Source organism: Mustelus asterias, chromosome 1, assembly GCF_964213995.1.
Source record: "Mustelus asterias chromosome 1, sMusAst1.hap1.1, whole genome shotgun sequence".
In the NCBI taxonomy this organism is placed as follows: domain Eukaryota; kingdom Metazoa; phylum Chordata; class Chondrichthyes; order Carcharhiniformes; family Triakidae; genus Mustelus; species Mustelus asterias.
In genome coordinates, this window is record NC_135801.1 from 151,665,850 (window position 1) to 151,683,680 (window position 17,831).

The following is a 17,831-nucleotide window of genomic DNA, read 5'->3' on the forward strand; positions in this document are numbered from 1 at the left end:
ATGTCAAATAGAGAATATTGAAAGTGGTGGATAAGTAGTGACCCAGCAGAGTGATTCCTGAAGACATCAAAATATGTTCATGTTACACCATAGAGCCAGTGTAACCTGGGTGGTAAATCTGGCTCTGTGCTTAAAGTGGGTAAGTATTTCATCTTCAGTACCTAGCCCTGACATCCTACATTAATGCAGACAAAGATTCACTTGGCTTTTCTAAAACATCTTATAGTTGTAAATTGATTTCTTTTTTAAAAAAATGCTGTAATTACTTGGCAGGTTAGGCAGAATCTGCACAGAGAAAGGTTGGGTTAATGTGCCAGGCTGCCGACCCTGCAGTACTGGAAGATGAACAGTTTACAAAAAAACAACAGAGCTCAGAAAATAGCAGAGATGACTGGCTGTTAACAGATCTGTCACTATATTTCACCATAGACAAATGAGTGGTGCTAAGGAAAATAGAGAAAAATATTTGAAAGTGCGTCAGAGAATTTTTCTTTAGCAGATATATATATATAAATGATGTAAATAATATGAACAAACTTACTGAAATCATTACCTACAGTGTGTGTGGGGGGTGGGTGTTTGAAACTAAAATCTTTGACAATTATCGACTGTGTCTTTGTTGGTCACACACAGTCCTGCAATCTAAAGGACTTTGTGAAGCAGATTAAAAAGCTTTAGTTTCTCTTGTAAACTGGAATTAATATACTGATGTTTTAATGAATTCAACTGCAGAATCACTGTACAAATGGAAAATATATACAATATTTTATATATAAAGTATACATTTCTCCACAACCAAATAAAACACAGAATTTTATTTATAAGATGCACCAAAATAAAGATAGCTACAATTTTAACAAATCTTTATGTTTTGACAGATTATCAGGAGAACTACCATGAAGCAGTAGAAAAAATAAATTTAGTTATAAATGCAATGTGTTGAATAGGTTTTGCTGAATATATGAATGTGAAATCACTGCATCCTGTGAGGAGGTTGTGTTGTATTTTTAAAAACATTGTGATAAAAATTATCTGGTGCCGCATTTCTGTGAGTGGCTGGCAAGAGATAGGAGTGCTTCTGAATGACTTAAGCATGAATGCTGATGCACTTGGACTCGGTGATCAATTATTCTCTCAGAAGAAGTCAAATTAGTTCTGCTTAGTGTCAGGGTCTCTAACCAGGCTCAGCAGCTTGTCCATTTTAGCTACTTCCACTTCAGGTCCTTTTTGTACTTCTTGTCCTTTCTTTGCCTAAAATTGAATGGGATAATAATAGTTTAGAACACAACAATATGATTAGTAGCACTGCTGGAGAAACCGTTCGAAATTTTCAGTAGAATTGTACAATAAATTACATGGTGAAACATCACATATTTGAAAGAATTTACAACCAAAGCAGAAGTGTAAAATTGGCTAGATCAGATTTTCTGCCCAGGATACACCCTTCAATAGTAAGGAAAAATAAATGGGGTATATAATAGGTAGCCAATCCATTCACAGCTGTTTTACACCCTTGTCAAATTTAAAGTTTGCCGATTATTTTTCAGTATTCAGATTATCTTTAATAGAAGAAGGAAAATGGTGGTATGAAGATCAGTGAAATTGTCATTTCATAAAAACATAAGAACTAGGAACAGGAGTAGGCCATCTGACCCCTCGAGCCTGCTCCGCCATTCAATAAGATCGTGGCTGACCTTTTTGTGGACTCAGCTCCACCTACCTGCCTGTTCACCATAACCCTTATTTCCTTTACTGTTCAAAAATGTATCTTTCACTTCTGAGATCCAGTTTGAAATCCAGGCTAAGTTGAGAGAATTGTTTCTTTGCTAAACAAAATAGTTTGATCATCAGTGCAAATTCGCAGCAAAAAATAAATGACTTGCCTTTTAACAGTGAGAAATGGAAATGGAAGTGTAATCTGCAGAAGTTGATCTGGAGTTGGGAGTTCAGATATATTGGGGAGGATTTCATCTGTTTGGGAGGTATGGTAGATTGTAATGAAATCATAAACCCGTCCTTTAGTGTGTGTACAATTCTGCTAGCTTAGAGAAGTAACCTTGTCCCATTGGTGATACAGAATGGGACAAGTTTTACCCTACAATGAACCCATTGTAAACTTGATCTTCATGCTGACAATGGATTCCATCTCACAGTTTCTTTATCAACCCATCATAAATTGGGCTTGAATTGTTTTGGAAGGACCACTTTATCCTTTCAACTTTATCCTACCCTGGCTGACCCACTGTTACCATCAAAACTCATCCATCTGGGGAATATTCCTTGTTAATTCTGGAAAAAAGAGCCCTGGATTTAACCAATTTCTTTTCATAATTGTTCTTTTAGCTATTATGACAAGCATTTACTCATTAGGTTTTAAAACAAAAGACTATAAGCTTCTGTGACCATTTCTTCCTCCCTATATTCTACAACATTTTTAGATAGTAACTTCCTACTCAAGATCTTAAAAAACATTAAAATGGTTGCAACCTAAGTGACAAAATTGACAAATACAGCATTATAAAAAGACTGCTGCAGGTCCACGATAGGTTTTAGTTGTCTTTTAGCCACAAACAGGAAACTAACTTATATTTAGATTTGAGTTAAAGCAGATTCTGTTGTGCAAATCTCACAATAGTGCAAAAACGGCAGCTGTGGAGTCCAAACAGAGTACTTGTGTGAGGTCTGATCTTAAAGGCTATGCTGTAATTCAGCAAGTCACAGTGGGGATTTGAAATAATTCAGATTGTATTTATGCTGCATAGATACATGGTTGAATACAAAATAAATCCTACAGCAAACATGATTTTAAAGCTGTTTTTTATTGATAATTGGATTAACACATTTAACAAAAAATTGCAAAAAGCAGGGAGCAAGTAAAGGCCTTTTGGCCCACTGAAGTCTGAAAGTGCTGAACCAAAGTATGCAAACAATTAAATTGTTAGGAATTATGCGAAGTATGAATGAAATGGAGGGAGAGTTGCATTTAAATAGAACTTTTCGCACCCTCAGGACATTCCCAAGTGCTTTGCAATCATTAGGTACCTCTGGAACTATAGTCACTGTTATAATGTAGCTTGAGATATATTTTTTATCATTTAAAAGAGACATTTCTCTAATGAGCCAGATGCATTGAAAATGACTAGTTTGAAGGTGGTTTGTTACAACTTGCCTGTTCAGTTTCATAATTACACTCTACTAATGGGATATTAAGTGGGCCACCAAACATAACCCTCATTTCTGCCATCCCTTTTCGTTTTCTTTCTCACTTACATGTACAGACTATTTTCCTGTGAAATACAAACTGTTTTGTTCTGTAGAAAGTAAGATACATGTCTTCATATTACATTCAAACTCATTTCAACAGCTTGGATTTGAAAGAAAATTGATTTTGATAGCGATGCTTACTCTTAGTAATCACTGAGAATAAGGAGTTCATGCTGTAATAAGTAAACCACCAATTTTTACTCTTTAAAAATGGCAGCACAATTTTAAAAAATCTCCCTTGTGCATCGACTCACCAGATAGATGCAGACGAGAAAGGTCATTTCAGCTATTTTAGCTCCTTTAGCCCATCGATCCAAGCACAGTGTGTACACAGAGCTGGATAAATGTGCTGAATGGAGTGACTTGTTAAAAAGAGTGGTAATGGAAATTTGGTGAGTGGCAAGTTGATGCAAGAGTGAGAGTAGGTGCTAATTAAACAAAGTAAATAAATAAATTTATAAAATCCAAATAATTAATTAGGGCACAGAGAGGTCTTATAAACCAATGATATCAACCTTATATCAGTGGTGGGGAAATTATTGGAGAAAATTCTTCAGGTCAGGATGTACTCACACCTGGAAGAGAATAGGCTTATTAGCGTTAGGCAGCATGGTTTTGTGAAGGGGAGGTCATGTCTCACAAACTCGATTGAGTTCTTTGAAGAAGTGTAAAAAAAAATGATGTGGAGATGCCAGCGTTGGACTGGGGTAAACACAGTAAGAAGTCTCACAACACCAGGTTAAAGTTCAAAAGGTTTATTTGGTAGCAAAAGCTACTAGTTTTCGGAGCGCTGCCCCTTCATCAGGTGAGTGGGAGTCCTATTCACAAACAGGGCATATGAAGACACAAACTCAATTTACAAAATAATGGTTGGAATGCGGGTCTTTACAGGTAATCAAGTCTTTAAGGTACAGACAATGTGAGTGGAGAGAGGGTTAAGCACAGGTTAAAGAGATGTGTATTGTCTCCAGCCAGGACAGTTAGTGAGATTTTGCAAGCCCAGGCAAGTCATGGGGGTTACCGATAGTGTGACATGAACCCAAGATCCCGGTTGAGGCCGTCCTCATGTGTGCGGAACTTGGCTATCAGTCTCTGCTCAGCGACTCTGCGCTGTCGTGTGTCGTGAAGGCCGCCTTGGAGAACGCTTACCCGAAGATCAGAGGCCAAATGCCCGTGACCGCTGAAGTGTTCTCCAACAGGAAGAGAACACTCTTGCCTGGTGATTGTCGAGCGGTGTTCATTCATCCGTTGTCGTAGCATCTGCATGGTCTCCCCAATGTACCATGCCTTGGGACATCCTTTCCTGCAGCGTATCAGGTAGACAACGTTGGCCGAGTTGCAAGTGTATGTACCGTGTACCTGGTCGATGATCCGGTACGTCTTGCAGAGGTTGCTGTGGCAGGGTTGTGTGGTGTCATCGTCACTGTTCTCCTGAAGACTGGGTAGTTTGCTGCGGACAATGGTCTGTTTGAGGTTGTGCGGTTGTTTGAAGGCAAGAAGTGGGGGCGTGGGGATGGCCTTGGCGAGATGTTCGTCTTCATCAATGACATGTTGAAGGCTCCAGAGAAGATGTCGTAGCTTCTCCACTCCAGGGAAGTACTGGATGACGAAGGGTACTCTGTCCGCCATGTCCCGTGTTTGTCTTCTGAGGAGGTCAGTGCGGTTTTTCGCTGTGGTGCATCGGAACTGTCGATCGATCATAGAAATCATAGAAACCCTACAGTACAGAAAGAGGCCATTCGGCCCATCGAGTCTGCACCGACCACAATCCCACCCAGGCCCTACTCCCATATCCCTACATATTTTACCCGCTAACCCCTCTAATCTACGCATCCCAGGACACTAAGGGGCAATTTTAGCATGGCCAATCAACCTAACCCGCACATCTTTGGACTGTGGGAGGAAACCGGAGCACCCGGAGGAAACCCACACAGACACGAGAAGAATGTGCAAACTCCACACAGACAGTGACCCAAGCCGGGAATCGATCCTGGGCCCCTGGAGCTGTGAGGCAGCAGTGCTAACCACTGTGCCACCATGCCGCCCCATTGTGAGTCGAGCGCCATGTCCTGTTCTTATGAGGTGGAGATGCCGGCATTGGACTGGGAGACCACTCCATCTGACGAAGGAGCAGCAAGCTCCGAAAGCTTATGGTATTTGGTACCAAATAAACCTGTTGGACTTTAACCTGGTGTTGTGAGACTTCTTACTGTTCTTATGAGGGCATCTTTCAGTGTCTGGAGGTGTCTGTTGCGATCCTCCTCATCTGAGTAGTTCCTGTGTATACGGAGGGCTTGTCCGTAGGGGATGGCTTCTTTAACGTGTTTAGGGTGGAAGCTGGAGAAGTGGAGCATCGTGAGGTTATCCGTGGGCTTGCGGTACAGTGAAGTGCTGAGGTGACTGTCCTTGATGGAGATGCGTGTGTCCAAGAATGCAACCGATTTCGGAGAGTAGTCCATGGTGAGTCTGATGGTGGAATAGAACTTGTTGATGTCATTATATAGTTGTTTCAGTGATTGTTCACCATGAGTCCAAAGGAAGAAAATGTAATCGATGTATCTCGTGTATAGCATCGGTTGAAGGTCCTGTGCGGTGAAGAGGTCTTGTTCGAACGTGTGCATGAAAATGTTGGCATATTGAGGTGCGAATTTGGTCCCCATGGCTGTTCTGTGTGTCTGGATGAAGAACTGGTTGTTGAAGGTGAAGATGTGGAGATGCCGGCATTGGACTGGGGTAAACACAGTAAGAAGTCTCACAACACCAGGTTAAAGTCCTGTTTGAAGGTGAAGACATTGTGGTCCAGGATGAAGCGGATGAGTTGTAAAATTACATCTGGAGACTATGAGTGTACCTACACCCACAGTCCAAAGATGTGCAGGTTAGGTCGATTGGCCATGCTAAAACTTGCCCCTTAGTGTCCTGAGATGCGTAGGTTAGAGGGATTAGCGGATAAATATGTAGGGATATGGGGATAGGGCCTGGGTGGGATTGTGGTCGGTGCAGGCTCGATGGGCCCAATGGTCTCTTCCTGCACTGTAGGGTTTCTATGATTCTTTCTATGATACACCTCAGGAACTGTAGCGGTTCAAGAAGGGAGCTCACCACCACCTCCTGAAAGGCAACTAGTGATGGACAATAAATGCTGGCCTAGCCAATGATGTCCACATTCCATAAAATGAATTTTAAAAAATGTAATGTATTTGGATTTCCAAAAGGCATTCGATAGGTACCAAAGTTTACTGCAAAAGTTGAGCTCATTATGTTGGGGGTGATATCTCACCATAGATAGAGGATTGGTTCATAAGAGTTGAGGTCATTTTCAGGTTGGCAAACTATAACTAAAGGAATTCCACAGGGATCAGCAATCAGGCCTTAACTATTTATGATCTACATTAATAACCTGGATGAAGCGAATTGCATTGTAGCCAGATCTGTTGATGATACAAAGATAGGGAAGGGAGCAAGTTGTGAGGAGGATACACGGAGTCTGCAAAGGTCTCCATGCTGGGGACTGCCTTACTTGTCCTGGTGACCCCAGACACACTCACCTGGATTTGAGGGCCATGTCTATGATGCTGCTCTAGGCTGAGTGCAGTCTCAGCAGGCGACCATTGCTCCTGGTGCTGCTGGGACTGAACAGCTGCAGCCTTTCAACTGGCTGGAAGCTCTTGGAGGTGGAATGTCCACCATTAAAGAGATGAGAGTCTTGATACCAGGATATTAATTGCTTGATGGCCACTGAGCTTTCTAGCCCACTTTCAGGTGGCTGCCCCTAAAAAGTTCAACCCTATGAGTGAGTTATGGTATTTATGTTGGCTATGAGAATCTACATGTTGTCAGTATTACTGTTAGTTACTAATGCAGTTTCAGTGAGTTACTATTGGTTACTGGTGAATGTAAAGTTCTTATCACCTCTAATTTTCCCCCTGTGAATATTCCCCCACCTTCAGTTTCCCTTCCTCTCCCACTCTTGGCTGGAATTGCGGATAGCGAAGAGCATTGTCGGGCAATACAGCAGGATATAGATAGGCTGGAAAATTGGGCGGAGAGGTGGCAGATGGAATTTAATCCGGATAAATGCGAAGTGATGCATTTTGGAAGAAATAATGTAGGGAGGAGTTATGCAATAAATGGCAGAGTCATCAGGAGTATAGAAACACAGAGGGACCTAGGTGTGCAAGTCCACAAATCCTTGAAGGTGGCAACACAGGTGGAGAAGGTGGTGAAGAAGGCATATGGTATGCTTGCCTTTATAGGACGGGGTATAGAGTATAAAAGCTGGAGTCTGATGATGCAGCTGTATAGAACGCTGGTTAGGCCGCATTTGGAGTACTGCGTCCAGTTCTGGTCGCCGCACTACCAGAAGGACGTGGAGGCATTGGAGAGAGTGCAGAGAAGGTTTACCAGGATGTTGCCTGGTATGGAGGGTCTTAGCTATGAGGAGAGATTGGGCAGACTGGGGTTGTTCTCCTTGGAAAGACGGAGAATGAGGGGAGATCTAATAGAGGTATACAAGATTATGAAGGGTATAGATAGGGTGAACAGTGGGAAGCTTTTTCCCAGGTCGGAGGTGACGATCACGAGGGGTCACGGGCTCAAGCTGAGAGGGGCGAAGTATAACTCAGACATCAGAGGGACGTTTTTTACACAGAGGGTGGTGGGGGCCTGGAATGTGCTGCCAAGTAGGGTGGTGGAGGCAGGCACGCTGACATCGTTTAAGACTTACCTGGATAGTCACATGAGCAGCCTGGGAATGGAGGGATACAAACGATTGGTCTAGTTGGACCAAGGAGCGGCACAGGCTTGGAGGGCCGAAGGGCCTGTTTCCTGTGCTGTACTGTTCTTTGTTCTTTGTTTGGCTCCCTGGCTTTCAGAGCCCCGTGCACACGAGCGAACCATAAGCAAAAATACGTAACTAAAGGGTGCCCTTTTTTTTTTAAGGTAATTGCAATAGAATTTGTAATCATCATGTAGTCAGAAGAGCCAGCCACTGGAAGGACTGAGTTAAAATCAACGCTCAAAAATCCAACTGCAGTTTCACCTACAGGGTTACAGGTGAATGCAAAGCTGTGCAGACATTTATGTTGAAATTTCCATTAAGAATAATTTGGTTTCAGCAAAAGTTAACATGCAGCTGTTGAATAGTCATAAATCTGTTTTCCTAATGTCCTGATCTGGTGTGACCGAAATGTGACTCAAGTTCCATGTCATCGATGTGACTCATAATTGATTTCTATTGATTGAGCAAGTTTATCAAATGTGGGAAGGCAATAGGTGCCAGCTTTGTCAGAACACCCACATCCAAAGAATGAATATTAACAAATAAAAAGCTGGTTTAGTAAGAATTGTCTAATGAGGTCTGTGCCACACCTCCTGAATAAAACATAGGTATGAATACTATTAGCAAGTGTGTTAAATTTTTGTGACGGAAAGTACATTTAGTATAGGAAGCATTCAGGATATAGTTTGTGTCTGTATTTGCAGTTGAATGCAAAGGGCCACTGCCTGGCTCTCCCCCCAACCACCCGGAGTGCTTCAATGGCCTCTGGTCCCACTGGGCAGGCCATCACAGCTGGTGGGCACCATCTGTGATCCTTACCGGTGAGGACCTCCACTGGCAAAGTTGGCAAGGTAACTGAGCCTGGGACTGTTGCGTCCTTGGACTGTTGCATCCTGGGCTCGTTAATGACATGCACAGCATGTCATTAATATTTAAATCAGCCTCCGGCAGAATGGGACCAGCGAGATCGGGAGAGTTGAGAAATCGGATGCAAGCTGACTTTTTACCTCTTGCTCAAATTTCCCACCTCGCTACGCTACTCGACCAGCGCAACGGGGCAGAAAAATCCCACTCCTTATGTTTCAATTAGTCCTCTCTCATTTTTCTAAATTCCAGCAAATACAGGCCCAGTCAATCCAATCTCACCTCATACAACTATCCTGCCTTACCAGGAATCAGTCTGGTGAACCTTTGCTGCACTCCTTTGGCAACTATCTTTCTTAGATAATGGGTCCGATTTTACCATTGCGTCGCGCCTGTTTTCGAGTGCAAAAACGTGGTAAAGTCGGGCGTGAGGCCATTAACACGATCCATGCCCGCGTCCGCGCAGATGCCCACTTTACCAAGGCCTGGGAATGGCCACGATCCGATTCGCGCCCGAAACGAGCGCAACGGTGATTTAAGTGCATTTGCATGCATTGAAATTGAATTAATAGGCTGCCCGTCCAACTTTACCAGCATTTCCCCCATACCATCGTGTTTGTGCGTCCAGATTTGGCGTGAAACAGACATGCTCGGCAAAAGTCTGTTTTGGGCGCTCTAGCTGCTGAAGAGGTACGTTCAGAGCTTCCAACGGCTCTCTGACTCAGATTGGTGGTGGAGAGGGGGGAGGGAGGCGGATCAGATCATTCTCTGGTGGTGGGGGGGAGGCGGGAGAAGGGAGGCCCGATCATTCTCTAGTTGGGGGGGCGGAAGGAGGTGGGTCAGACATATCTCTGGTGGATGGGGGGGAGGGAGGACAAATCGCTCTTTGATGGCGGGGAGGAGGGGGGGAGAGGGCAGAGGGAGGCCAGATTGTCGTCTGGTGGGAGGCTCGGGGGAGGGAAGGTGGGCCCGATCTCTGGTGGGGGTGGGGAATCAGGTCAGATTTATCTCTGGTGGGGGCGGGAGGCCTGAACATTCTCTGGGAGGGAGGGGGGAGGCCCGATCATTCTCTTGGGGGGGGGGGGGGGGGGGAGGTAGGCCCGATCATTCTCTGGGCGGGGGGAGGGAGGCCAGATGGATCTCTGGTGGAGGGAGGGCAGGGGAGGTCTGCTGCCACTCTGTGGGCGATCACTGGGGGGGCAGCCTATTAATTCAATTTCAATGCATGCAAATGCACTTAAATCACCGCGATCAGTCTGGGTACTGGGGGGTGGGTGGATAAGGGGGACATATTGTGGGGGTGGGGCGATGTCTGTGAGGGCCATCGCTCCCGGGCCGCAGCGATGTGACAGGGGCGCGATTTTCAAATTTTTTTTCTAACTGCGCATGTGCAGTTCAGAGTTCCGATCTTTTCGAGCGCGATAAGCCCTGCCCACAGTGCGATTCAGACTCGTGATTTTTCTTTCAGGCTCAGTGAACAGAGAACAGATGAGACCAGTTTTCCAAGTCGGTTCTGAATTGCGCCCAGATTCAGCACTTAGAATGAAAATGGTAAAATCAAGCCCAATGAGACCAAAACTGCGCACAATACTCCAGGTGTGGTCTCATCAAAGTCCTATGAAGTTGCAAAAAGACATCCTTGCCCTTGTACTCAAGTCCTCTTGCAATGAAGGCCAATATACCATTTGTCTTCATAACTGCTTGCTGCACCTGCTTGCTCGCTTTCAGTGACTGATGTACAAGTACACCCAGGTCCCTTTGTAAGTCAACATTTTCCAATCTGTCGCCGTCCAAATATTTTGCCGGATAACGTCACATTTATCCACATTATACTATGTCTGCCATGTATTTGCCCACTCACTCAACTTGTCTAAATCACCTGGAAGCCTCTTAACATGCTCCACACCACTCACATTCCCACCAAGTTTTGTGTTGTCAGCAAACTTGGAAATATTGCTTTTGGTTCATTCATCCAAATCATTGATGTATATTGTGAATAGCTGGGACCCAAGCACTGATTCCTGTGGGACCCCACGAGTCATTGCCTGCCACTTTGAAAAATACTCATTTATTCCAACTCTCTGTTATTAACGAATCTCAATCCATGTCAATATATTACCTCCCTCCCACCAATCCCATGTGCTTTAATTTTGCAAACCTTTTATGTGGGACTTTATCAATAGCTTTCTGAAAATTCAAATGCATCACATCCAGTGGCTCACCGTGATCTATTCTACTAGTTACACCTTCAAAAAACTCCAATAAGTTTGTCAAACATGATTTCCCTTTCATAAGTCAATGATGACTTAGTTTAATCTCATTTATACTTTCTAAGTGTCCTGCCTTCATATACTTCATTATAGATGCCAGCATTTTCCTTGCTACTGATGTTAGGATTTGGCTCATCAACTCTCCTGGGTCACCCAGGTTCTTCCCTCTGCCCTATTTCCTAACCTCTACGTATTTACCATGGCTAATTCAGTTAAACTACACACCTTTAACTGAAAGGAACCTGCATTTGTCTTCAGTAATCTTTTTCTTTTTATATATTTATAGAAGTTTTTACAGTCTGTTTTTTATGTTACTTACATCCCATACTCTATTTTCCCCTCTTAATCAATCTATTGGTCCTTTGCTGAATTCTGAACCATTTCCAATCGTGAGGCTTGCCATTTTTTAAACAACTTTACATTACTCCTCTTTTTATCTAATACTATCTTTAATTAATTTTGTTAGACATTGCTGGTCCACTTTTTTTGTGTTTTCATGGCAGCAAGGGTTGTAATGTCCAGCACAGCTACAGCACTAACATCTAAATGACAATGTGAGAGATTGCCCAGCTATGTCCTGTCTACAAAAGGATAAATCCAATCCAGGCAATTACTGGCCTCGAGGTTTACTCACTTTCCATCACTTCGCTGATGATCAAGTCATCAACAGTGTGATCAGATGCTTATTTTGGAGTCTACCAGGGCCACACGACTCCTGATTTGGCAGGGAATTTTGCTGCAATTTCACAGAGAGGACAAGGAATTTGGTGACTTGTTCCAATAAAGGATATACCAGGTATGGAGCTTACAATTGCAGTGACTCTGAGTCAGAGCACAATAGGGAAGTGGAACAGAAACTGTGGAGAGGCCAAACTCTGTGCAATGCCCTTTGCCTGGCTTCTCCCTGACAGTAACAGGAAGCCGCCTGGAAGACCAGCTAATGCACCCAGTACCTTGGTGTGTATCCTCATTAACATTCTCCGATATACCACCCCTTTAATATCTGAGTCCCTGGAGCAGAACTCATCTGCAACCTTACCCTCCAGTGAGCTGGGACAAAACTAATCTTTCTCCTGGCCTGACTGCAGCTCATTCATACTGGTGACTCACCATGCACAGATCCTAACCTTATAAATGTAATGTCCTAACTGTGTTAGGGGTTGTGGGTTTTAAACAAAAAGAGAGAGATGTGGGGTGGGATTCTCCCAAAAAGGAAGACTATAGCGGGCCCTGATATTTCAATCCCAGGCCCCTAATGAGATTGAAATCCTCATTAGAGTAAATTATACAGCTCCGCGCCGATTTCTGGTATGGAGCTGATGTCACTGGAAATCCAGCAGCTGGAGATTTGTGGAAGCCCGCTACATGACCTCTGCTTGAGTCTCCCGGTCTGTTGCGCTGCTCTAGCAGTGGGCTGAGAGAATCGCCCCCGTGGTTTGTACATGTAGATTCAAAATAACAACAGATTTATCGTAGGAGCAGCTATCTGAGTAGAAAATGAAACTAAAGCCTGTGGAATACCCTAATGACAACACCACCAAATCATGTGACTAGCTCTTAAAGCAATCATGCAGCCACTTAAATATATAACATCCCCCCCCCCCCCCCACACACACACACACGTACACATACACACATACTTTTACTTCTGTAGCCATAAAAAACAAATTACTGTGATGTTATACAGAGGATCAGTAATACTCTGGACACAGTACTATGCACATAGTCAATAAGAAAGTCGATGAGGAGGATGCCTATTCCTCTTTGGTTAAAGCTAAAGTTAAAGGTTATTTATTAGTCACAAGTAAGGCTTACATTAACACTGCAACTGTGAAAATCCCCATTGTATACCATGTTCTGGAATTTGGTTGTCCTTGACCCTACCAGAAGTATAATTTGGAACTTCAGTAGATGCTTTTTCTCTTGGAACTAATTCTGCATCATTCTCACATGGTATAGTAGCAAAGACACAATCGTCAGGCAACTCAGATTCAACTCAGCCTTCTGTACTGATATTCACTACACAAGGGATTAAAAAAGTTGGTACTTCTGGAAATGATTCGGAGAAATCATTTCGAGATGACAACAGTTGGTCAGCATGGCATTGCTAAACTAGTTCAACTTCAGTTTGAACCGTGTAAGTAATTGGACCGGCTTTTGCTAAAACTATGGCTGGTACCCATTATGACATAATTACACACTAACACTAGATCTCCTTGTTGAAATGAGTGTTGTTTTCCCTATGTCTCATCCAGAAACTTGAGATTATTGTTGATACTCTACTATCTCTGAGGTTTCTGAAGGTAATGATAAATCAAACTTAGTTCTCAAGAGTCGTAATGCAGGTGAACTTTGGGTAATCACATTAGTAGTGTTTCTATAAGATGCCAAAAAGCTATTCACATGACATGATAGAATCATAGAACCCTAAGAGTGCAGAAAGAGGCAATCTGACCCATCAAGTCTTCATCAACTCTCCTGGGCCACCCAGGCCCTTCCCTCTGCCTTATTTCCTAATCCCTACGTATTTACCATGGCTAATCCACCTAAACTACACAGCTTTGGACACTAAGGGGCAACTAACCTGCATATCTTTGGATTTTGGGTGGAAACCAGAGCACCTGCCAGAAACGAAATCCAGACAGACACAGGGAGAACATGATAATTTTGAAGACTATTTCAAGGATTTTATGAATCTTTCAGCTAATCCATTGGTTAATGAATCATAAGGTGTAGAATTTATATGCTGAATACCATTTACTTTGGGATATTCTTCGAACTATTGTGAAATAAACTATGAAACAATATTGCTAACACCCTGTTCCGGTTTACCAAATCTTGTAAAAATTTTGTCCAGTTTTTCAATGGTTTGTTCAGTTATAGTAGATCTGATGAGAACAACATCTGGCCACTGTGGATGTGAATCAATTTTGACTAAGAACAAGTAACTCTCAAATGGACCAGCAAAATCTAGATGCAATCATTGCCATGGCATTTTAGGCCACTCCTAAGGGTGTAGCGGAGACAACGAGGGTGTCTTTCCTATTCATGCACAGGATTTACACTGTTCCACTTACTCTTCAATCTGAGCATCGAGACCCAGCCACCAAAAATAACTACGTACTAATTTCTTCATCAAGACTATACCAGGATGTCCTTCATGTAGTTGTTCAAGAACTTTTCCTTGCAAACTAGGAGGAATGATCACTCAGATTCCCTTCAATAGACTCCCAACTTGGACGGTCAACACAAGCTTTCTTGACACATATTTTCAAATCAGGATGTGGACGATGAAATCCAACTAAAAAGTAAAACTATTGTTCCTTTCAATACCATATTCATCACCATTAATATCAATACCATTCCTCATCACAGGATAATTTCTGGTATGTCTCTGAACTAGAGAAGCTGTTGCAGGCAAATAATCTACAAGCGAAAAATAAAGATTAGCAAGCCAAGTTGGTGGCATCTGCTCAATAGGTAAAGGTAAGCATGATAATGCATCAGCATTGGCATGACATTGATTGATAATACTTAATATCATAGGAGAGCGCAGATAAGATCAGTGACCATCTTTACGATCGCTTGCAGCTAATGTAGGTATGTCTTTACATGGCCCAGAGTAGTATTTAAGGGTCATTGATCAGTCAATAATGTGAAATGATGACTATGTAAATAATGATTAAATCTTTATAAGTCAAAAATTATACTCAATACTTCTTTTTCTCGCTGAGCATAGTTAGATTCAGCACGAGTCAGAATATGCAAAACTAAAGCTATTAGTCCACCTGCTCCTAAATGTGAAATGACTGCCCCAACTCCATTAGGTGAAGCATCACAAACAAGCTGTCTTGGTAGCTCGAATTAAAATGAACCAATACTTAGATTTCTGTAAAGCATTTTTGACATCCTTGTACAGTTTCTCACATGCTGTTGTCCAGTCCAATGACTGTTTCACACATAGTAAATTTTGCAATAGCTTCAATAATGTAGCTAACTTAGGAACAAATTTGCCATAATAATTTACTAATCCTAGAATGGACCTCAATTGCATCACATTCGTTAGACATGGCTCTTCTAAAATAGCTTCCATCTTTTTAGGTGCTTTATGCAGGAATTTACTATCAATAACGTGACCCAAATACTGGACTAATGTCTAAAAAAATCACATTTTTCTTTCTTTATCTGTGGACCATGTGCTTGAAGACATTCCAATGTTACTTTTAAATTATTCAATTGCTCCTGTTCATTGGACACTGTAATTAGAATCTCATCCAGGTGACATTGTACACCTGAGAGACCACTTAAAATCTGATCCATTGACCTTTGGAATTGGGCTGGTACTTTTATTATTCCAAAAGGCAATCTTTTATAAAAGGTCTTCATGGGTAACAACAGTAAGCAATGGTTGACATACAGTGGTTATATTAATCTGTAAATATGCTTGTGAAAGATCAATCTTGCTGATTTTCTGCCCACCTGATAACCCTGAAAACCAATCTTCAATTAAAGGAAGTGGATATTCATCAACACACAACACTAGATTTATGGTTGTTTTAAAAACACCATAAATACAAACTGAACCATTTGGTTTCATGACAAGTATGATGAGGGTCCCCAAGTCACTGATTGTAACTGGCTCTAACACACCAGTGTTTAACAAGTGTACTAATTCTTCTTCGACCTTGGGATGAATTGCATATGGCATCTCTCTTGCTTTGAGACTTTTTGGTTGACTATTAGGCTTTATCTTGAGTTTCACTTGAACTCCCTTCTTTGAGCCAAGTGTCTCATCAAATACACTCTTGTATTTATTTGGAAGATTCTGTAGGTCTGTGCAAAGTACTGAAACTACACTGCATAGGAATTTCATGATTCATTTTTTTGATTGAAAAGACCCATGGCACCTAATTGATCCACCATTTTGCTTGCGGGCACTAGCAACTCGAGCCTTTTCAGCATATATATATTTTTTGTCTTCCCAGTACTCCCCTTTTTACCCAAGGGGCCTTTACTTGATGTATTCTTTGTCAAATGACTCCAGCCATACAACAGAGCATCCCTTCTTTTCAATTATGACAGATGCTGCCTGGAATCTCATCCTTCTCTGATCCAAAAACCCCCTCTTTTAAAACCACACAGAGAGCTTCCACCCTTTTTCAACTGCATAGTGAGTCTCCCACTCTGCCTATATATACTGCGACACATGCGCGGACCCTGCAGCTTACAGGAGTTTACCCAATTTATTTTCTGATAAGAAACACAATATTTTTATTTCCTTTCTTTTTTCTTACTTGGTTTTCCTTCACTGGCACTTCAATCTTTAATTGTTGTTGATTTTCCCCAGCCTTCTAATATTCAAAGTGCAAGGAACTACAAAGTTTTTTTCCCTATTTAGGATCTTTTCTCAATGTTTTGGAATAAAAATAATCCCAACTTGTCGCCAGTTTTCTTTTTGCAATGTCCTAACTACGTTCAGGTTTGTGGATTTTAAACAAAAAATAGTTGTGATATGCACACATAGGGCCCTGTTTTACCATTTTGATTCTAAGTGCTGGGCGGACTTGAAACTAGGAGAGTTTCAGATCCAACTTTTAGACTCGTTCTGTGGCATCCCCATACGCACTCTGCCTGCAAAAATATCAGTGATTCCGAATCGCGTTGCACAAACCAGTGGGCGGGGCTTAACGCGCCCAAAACCCTGCAGCTCCGATCGGAGCCTCCAACTGCGCATGTGCAGAAACAAAATGATAGAATGCTGCTCCCCTGCCACATCCCTCCCGGGCCAGATAATGCCTCCCCTGGCCCCCAAAAGACATTGCCCCACCCCCACAACATTACTGACCCCCTAATCTCCCCACCCCCCCCACCACCCAGACCGATCGCAAGCCCCTGCTTCCCTTTCCCCCACCAATCTCAGGCAGAGTGGCAGCAGATCCCCTTTCACCCCCACTGATCTCAGACAGAGTGGCAGCAGATCCCCTTTCACCCCATTGATCACAGGCAGAGTGGCAGTAGATCCCCCTTGCCCCCTCCACCGATCTCAAGCAGAGTGGTAACGGAACCCCCTTCCCTCTCCCCCCACTTATCTCAAACAGAGTGGCAGCGGACCCACCTCCCCCCCCACCCCCCCCACCCCCCCCACCCCCCCACCCCCCCACCTTCCCCTCTCAAGCAGAAAGCCGTCGGATGCTCGGCACCTACCACCTCACTAACTGGAGCATCCGAATGGGACTTCTATGGAGCATGTCTGTTTAGTGCCGATTCTGGATGGGCGAACGCGGTGGTAAAGGGGGAAGTGCTGGTAAAGTTGGACGTGCAGCCGATTAAGTCAATTTAAATGCATGTATTGCCATTTCCGGGCCTTGGTAAAGGGGGAATCAGCATGGAGGTGGGCGGGGATCGCACTACTCACCTCACACCCAACTTTACCAAGTTTTCGCGCCCGAAAACGGGTGCAATGCAATGGTAAAATCGGGCTCATAGATTCAAAATAACAACAGCAAATTTATTGTAGGAGCTGCTGCCTATACAGAGTAGAAAATAAAACTAAGGCAGGAATTTGTGAATCACCCTAATGACATCACCCTCAAGTTATGTGACTGGCTCTTAAAGCAATCATGCAACCACTTCAATATATAACAGCGTCAAGT

The 17,831-nt window shown here is 43.0% G+C and overlaps 1 protein-coding gene across 1 annotated transcript in view; it reads right to left on the reverse strand.

Annotated features, from left to right (window-relative positions):
• Nucleotides 1-693: 693 nt before the first annotated feature.
• Nucleotides 694-17,831, reverse strand: part of dnai1.2 (dynein, axonemal, intermediate chain 1, paralog 2) — a 208,152-nt gene continuing 191,014 nt past the window's right edge. The window contains exon 19 of the mRNA XM_078242014.1: nucleotides 694-1,251. Coding sequence (XP_078098140.1) covers nucleotides 1,150-1,251 — 102 coding nt within the window. The 3' untranslated portion in view covers nucleotides 694-1,149. The remainder of the gene's footprint in view (nucleotides 1,252-17,831) is intronic.